Raw genomic sequence first — 6,837 nt, forward strand, 5'->3', positions numbered from 1 at the left:
GCGGGCCGCCGCTTCCTTGCAATAACTTCCGAAGGAAAATTCACGATAATAGAGACTACTGCCGCCTGTGTGAATTTCGCATGCAAGTGTGCTTACGCCACTCCTCCTCGACCGCCCTTCTTCTCGCCGAAACCCTCTTCTCCTCCACCCTTTATTCTTTTCCCTCCTCGTTTCTTTTTTCCTCTGCCAACGAGATCTCTCCTCCTTCTCTCCTCTCGTGCCAACCCCTCGTTTCCTTCTCCGTTTCTCACGGAGCCTCGTCTTCCTCCTGGATTTTCCCCTCTTCCTCTCCCCCTTCTCGCCCTCGTCGTAGACCCAAACGACGTCCGCGGCGGACCAAGAGAGGCTGAGCTAGACAAATAGTCGCACCGTGAAATACCGCCGCCTCCTTAAAACTTTAAAGTGTTTCGAGTAATCCTGAGGCGCGACTTTAGATCATGGGGGGATACTCCCATTCTCCCTCCTTTTCCTCCACAACCTTCTTCTTCCTTGCTCCCATTCCCTTTTTCTTCTCTCTCTTCTCTTTTCTTCTCTTTACTTCTTTCTCTCCATGGCGTTATACGGCATGGCGTGCACGAAGACGTTACCGCGAATATCGAATACAAATGGCCGCGCTCTCTCTCTCTTTCTCTCCCTCTTTCCTCTCGATGAGGAGGAGATCCGTTTAGGGAGGGGAAGGCTCTTGTTCCGCGGTTTGATCGCGGTTGGAACGACGATTTAGGGTTAGGTTTTATAGCTGCAATTTGCACTGAACGTTACCCATTACGCGGAGACGTTTGTACGACTATATACACTCCGATCGTATTTTTCCGCCGCTCGTTTTTCCCTCATCCAGACGAACCCTTCGTCGTCGTCGAGTCCGTTGAAAACGTATCATTCTCGCGTTGAAATCGCGGTGAAATCGAAGATTCGCGTATAAATTTTTAATTTATACGCGAAGTTGTAATTGTTAGAATGGAGAGGAGAGAGGGAGAGGAATGGGTGGATATAAAAAGAGATAGAAGAGGGAGAAGGGTGAAAAGGTTGGAAACGCTAGAAATATAAAAATTTTGGATTGCTTTTTTTTTCTCTTTTTTTCTTTTTTTTAAGAGTAAATTCAACGCTAACCTGGCTCGACGATCAACATCACTGTGTCCGTTCGCCCCTCGGTCGGTCTGCACGAATATTTCCCGACATCGTGCGGCGTGACCGCTGCCAGAGTCAATTCCGACACTGTTCGAGCCGCGCCTCTTTCGGTCTCCACGTTTATTCCCCCTCGTGCAGCCTGGAAACAGTGCAAACAGGGCAAATGCGACGTGAAATTCGGCGCATAAACGCAAAGAGAAACATTGGACGAAACGAATCTTTCTCTTCTTTCCATTTTTTTTTCCTCCTCTCCTCTTTCTCCTTTTCTCTCTCTCTCTCTCTCTCTCTCTCCCTATAACACCTGGCGAAATAACCGGTTACCTGGTTACACCAACATTCGTGAATATATCCCCATATATGCCCGTATTTACGATTAATACCGTTTTATCTGTAAAAACACACATTATACAGCAAACACGGTATCCACTGGTTGTTGACCGTGCGAATATTATTACGATCGAAAAATACGGCGAATGCGGAAAATTAAATAAATCTCCTCCCACCCGCTCGAACCCGGATTGTAATTTCGTATAATAAATCTGGCAAGATGAATCTGGCGCATGGCTTCTACGGATAAATTTTCAACAGTTCGTCTATCATTTCGTTCGCGATACCGCCCCCTCTTCAATTTTTCATCGATTTAAACGATCGATGGATCACTTCCATCCATAATTACACCCGTAAAAAAAAGATCTCGAATTTCATCGTAAACGAGAAACTCGCGTTCGCTGTTCTTCTATGCGATATTTTCCACTGTGAAAGGATTCGATTCTTTTTTTTTTTTTATTTTTATTCAAATAACGATATTTTTTTTCTTTTTGTTTTTTTTAATACCTCGATTTCATTAATACCTCTCCACAGGGCAGAAAGTGAAATTCGATACGCGCAAAGAAAAATCTTGGAAAGTAGGGGAAGGGGGTTGAATACGACGAACGGTTGTCGTCCCGGCATCGACACGATGATTTATGATCGTGTTTCTTTCGTTGGAGAGATTCTCGAGAGTTGGTGGTGGACGGGCGGAAGAGGGAGAAGGGTTCGGTGTAAAAAATTTCATTAGAGTCTGTCTCGCGAGAAGACGCCGAGCTGTGCATTACCTGGAATGTTAGGAGTTTGTTATCCCGGAGCCATTGCACGCCCCTGATGGGCCGAGTCTGATACGGGGACAATATGACGCACCTCAAGGTGATGGTCGACCCCGATGCCACACTCTGCTCCCGTGGACCCATTATCGCAGCCACTGGTGCCGTGCTCTCGTAACCTGAAATCCATGCACGAACGAAATATCGAATTACAAATACTTGGGTAAGAATTCAATTGTCTTTAAAATGATAGGGTGTGCGTATGTGGTTTCGAGATATGGAAGATTCGTTGAATTTATCACGCTATCTTCGAGTACTCTTTACAGTTTATTTTTTCGTGAAAAAGAATTTCACAGGAGTAAAAAAAAAGGTGGTGTAATAAAAAAATTGAAACGGGATAGAAGGCGGAGTAATTCTTCCCCATCTGTCGTTAAATGTCTCTTAAAACTTAATAGAGATTACGTAGCGTGATATTTCAACGAATATTTTGTGGAATATAATTTTTAATTAGAGTCGTTAATCCTTCGAAGAATTTTTCTTATCAAAGTTAGCCCGTTTCGCATATAGACCGATTAATGCGTTCTATATATTTAAAAGTGCGCTTCTTGCGCGCGTTCGTTTGAATAAAGATACCGCACGTTTAAAACAATGTTAAACAGCTTATGGCCCCGGAGATCCGAGAAGAAAGTAATTACGCGAAGGGTCGGAACTTGTGGTAAAAAGAACGGAACGTGTTTTATGCCTGCCCGGCCTGCCTGGAAAAGTAGATTCATTAAAAACCGTGCGGTACGACGAAGCCAAGATTTACGGAAGTATGTGACCGACTATAAACTGAAAACTTTACCTAACAACCATTAATGACTCTCCCCAATCCAAGCCTTTTTTTATTTATCGAACCGATTGCATCGGATCGATTAACGATCGTTCATCGAAAATAAATAAATACCGAAGATAATATTCATCACGATATTCTTCGATAACTTTTTCATCGATATAGAATCGAATTAATCTCGTTTGTGCATCGATCGTCAATCGATCCGTAATTCGTTCTTCGTTTCTCCATTAAATCCAACGCGTCCAAAAAAGGAATTCTTTCTCATATATAGCTCCTCTTTAATAACGCGCCATTAAAGATTCGAGACGAATCTGTAGAACGATGATTTTAATTAATGCGAATAATGTTTTTTTTTTTCCTTTTTTTTTTTGTCTCTCGAATCTTGCATACGCGCCACTTTACAAAGTAAAACTGCGCACGGTGAAAAAGAAAGGCGTAACACGCTTTTCCGTCCCGGACGCATGTACTGTCAAGTTTGTACATTTTAATTTAGAGAGTCGGCACAAGTGGCCGTTTAATATGCGTGCCACCGTGAAACGACGTGTTTTTCTCGCGCCATGCGAGCCTGTTCGCCCCAATTCCCGCTTAAAATCGAACCACGCGACCGACCCCGCCGCGAAAAATCGATTCGAAAAATAAACCGTGTATACGCGCCCTCTTCAAAACCGGTTTCGATTTAAAAATACAATTTTCAGAAGCTCCGTTCTAGAAACGGAGCTCAATCTTTCTCTTTCGAGAATTGTAGACTCAACATTATTATATTTCATTTTGTAATCTGCAAAAATTCTTTTTCGAGATTTAATTCCATATCAAAATCACTCTATCCCCGTATATAAAGTATATATATATAAGAAGTATCTTTGGAGGATCGATTTTAAGAGGCCAAGGAAGAAAAAATAAAGATATAAGTCGAAGGTTTATTTATTGCGAATAATTTAAATTAAACGATGCTATATTTTCCCTACCGACTTTTCTTCGTATTTATTTTCCCCTCCAGAATCGATGTTCCGAAGGGATATCCCAACAAGGGGATATCCACCAACACGATCCAGAATAAGGTTTGAAGAATAAGGTAACGAGGTGTGGGGAGGGAAGGAAGAGGGGATGGTGAAGAGGAGAGAGAGCGTTAGTTCTCGCCTTCGGGTAGCTGAATATCCTCAGTCCGGAAATTGGAGTTTGAAGTGTGAAGAAACAAGGGAGAGCCGTCTAGTGCGCGGTACAACAGAGGCGGCCTAATAATTCATTACAGGGCGAAAGGGAAAAACAATGGGAGGCTCGTAAGGGGTTTGCCACCCATGGCGTGTACGATAATGTCCGGGACAAGCATACATTATTCAACGAAAGAGAAAGAGAGAGGGAGGAGGGGGGAGAGAATCGCGATAGTTGAGACTCATTTAAACGCCACGTTCCCTTGCTGAGGAGTCCATGGAAGCGCGGTTATGGCCGCGCCAGGTGACGAGGAAAAAGACCCAGAGGAGAGCCAGAGGAGGTTTTCCACGACTACCAGGATTAAGGATAATCCTATTAGACTTGAATTAATCCCCTGGGAACTGCATTTCTCCTCGACGAAATATTAGGTTATGCAGTTATTACTGTACACGGCCGTGGCCAAAAGCCTGTTTTTCCTTGCCGCTTTCTCGTGCTTTCTTTGCGCTCCCATTCGCCAAGGGGAATTACTTCGATTATAATTGTCACTGATCCTCGCGATCTTTATTTATCATTGGGTCGCTCGAGAAAGATAAAGGGTTAAAATTGTTGCTTAAACGTTGGATTTTGTTCTTTATATAGAATTTGTAAGGAAAGTTTTCGATTCTTCGTTCCGAAGAATGTGTCTTGGTTCGCGCAATTTTCAAAGAGGATTAATTGATTTTTCGAGGGAGGGATGTTGAAATCGATCCTCGTTTCCGACGCTTGTTTCTTTCGCTGCTCTTACACATTTGACCTCGAAGTCGATAGCAATTTGGCGATCCGAGAACGGATCGACGAGGATGAATTTCAGGCCGAGAGCAATAAAGAAAAAGATCCCAGAAATCTCGCGTCCCGGAGGATGAAATGATGGAACTTGGAAAGAATTATGAAGCGTCTAGAAGGATGGCGCAAGAAGAATCGACGACAGATCCCGGGCGTCAAAGCCAGCGAAGAAGCGCACTTATCTTTAAGTGATTGATGTCGACTGGATCCGTTCGAGGAATAAAAAGCGCCTGTCGGATGATTTTTTAACGGGCCAACGGGTGTATAAAGGTGTCACGACATTCCTCCTCGCGAGAAGAAGAATATATCAAGTTCATCGGCGCATTTAAGGGAGGAAAATGGACCGGTATTCGAAAAATTTATCAACTCTTATTCTAATTTATTAACTTTTATCTTGTGATAAAAAAAAAAATCTCGATTCGTCCATCTCCGCATCGATGATAATCGATATAATAATGACGATGAAAATTGGAGGTTGGAGCATCGTATAAATGTAATTTTCAATGGGTGAAATGCGAAAATTATAGCGACAAAGTTTCATGCGATATATATTGGAGAGATTTTCGTGCGGATTATCGTGGAAACGGGCGAAATATCTACTAATTTGCTCGTTTAAAAGTTTGCAATCGCATAACTGTACGAGCGTACGTACATTCCTCTATTGCTCTCGAATACCTTCGTACAATTTGTACCTCAAAAATTCGTAAGCTTATTATGGGGATAGAGCACGGGGAACGCGATTTAAATATAAAGGGAATGAAAAGTCGAGTCTATTACCTCACGGGTGAAAGGGACACAATGAAGAGTAATTGTATCTGTAAGAAATTGAAAATCCTCTTTGGAAAGTTTCCGCTTGGTGAAAATTCTATTTTCTCAAATCCGAAGAGAGGGGTGGATCGATCGAGGTAAAATTTACGAATTTCTATCGGAAAAATCTTTGCGTCGTCGCAAAGACGAGCGAGAATTTTTCCAACGGAATTTTATCCCGTTCTAATTCGACCGTTCGTGCTATTGATTCGAATTAAAAAAAAAAAAAAAATAAAATAAAAAAAAAAAGAAAACGAGAGAACGCGGAGATTAATTTTGCACAAATGGATTGACACGGGGAAAACTTCCAATGAAGTTTTCATTGCATCGTCGACATATGTACATCTGTCATACCGAATCGGAGAAATATGCAATAAAAGCGCGCGCGCGACCCATGGGCGACGATTTATCGCCGGGATTTTGATTAAAAATATTTTTTAATCATCCCTGACGTTGATATAAAAACATGGAGTATTTATTCGCCCCTCGCCCGTGACATTGCTTTCCGGCAACCCGGCTTCATTTAAATTTAATTTGACAAATGCCGATGTGAAATTAGACTGGCCGGCGGTCTTTAAATTTATCCACGTGTATTCTATTCGAATCCCTCGACACACAATGCAGGGAGACGACACATCCCTGAGATGGAAACCCGTGGAACTAATGGTACGTGCACAAGCGTTGTAACTATCCGACCGAAAATAAACCTTCGTTTTCACGAATAAACCTTCGCTTACTTATTCGCGTCTGCTGAGAATGCGGCTCGTCGTAGCCCTCCGGTTTGTCAGGATCTGGAAAAAGAAACAATGGATATATATATATATATATATATATATATATATATACATGTAGTATTTTGTCACACACACACACACGGTCGAATTTCGTAACCGGATAAATAATATTGAAAGCCGAGGATTTTATGCAATGCGTGTTCGTTCCTTTTTTTCCCCCCCGTATTCTCGTTACATTCGTATTTCCAAGCATTACCATATAATTAAAAATCGCAGTCGGGGGGAG

General features: G+C 42.4%; 1 protein-coding gene and 1 long non-coding RNA gene across 3 annotated transcripts in view; one reads left to right on the forward strand and one right to left on the reverse strand.

Moving 5' to 3' along the window:
- Nucleotides 1–4,073, forward strand: part of LOC116186812 — a 5,235-nt gene extending 1,162 nt beyond the window's left edge. The window contains exons 2-3 of the long non-coding RNA XR_004151852.1: nucleotides 1,987–2,427; nucleotides 4,037–4,073. This is a non-coding gene — a long non-coding RNA (uncharacterized LOC116186812). The remainder of the gene's footprint in view (nucleotides 1–1,986; nucleotides 2,428–4,036) is intronic.
- LOC102674289 overlaps nucleotides 1–6,837 on the reverse strand; it is an 89,846-nt gene that overhangs the window by 7,644 nt on the left and 75,365 nt on the right. For both annotated transcript variants that reach the window (XM_006609551.2, XM_031515193.1), the window contains exons 5-7: nucleotides 6,555–6,608; nucleotides 2,220–2,383; nucleotides 1,108–1,264 (exon numbers count right to left, since the gene is read on the reverse strand). In XM_006609551.2, coding sequence (XP_006609614.1) covers nucleotides 1,108–1,264; nucleotides 2,220–2,383; nucleotides 6,555–6,608 — 375 coding nt within the window. The remainder of the gene's footprint in view (nucleotides 1–1,107; nucleotides 1,265–2,219; nucleotides 2,384–6,554; nucleotides 6,609–6,837) is intronic.

This window comes from Apis dorsata, unplaced genomic scaffold, assembly GCF_000469605.1.
Source record: "Apis dorsata unplaced genomic scaffold, Apis dorsata 1.3 scaffold_58, whole genome shotgun sequence".
NCBI lineage: Eukaryota > Metazoa > Arthropoda > Insecta > Hymenoptera > Apidae > Apis > Apis dorsata.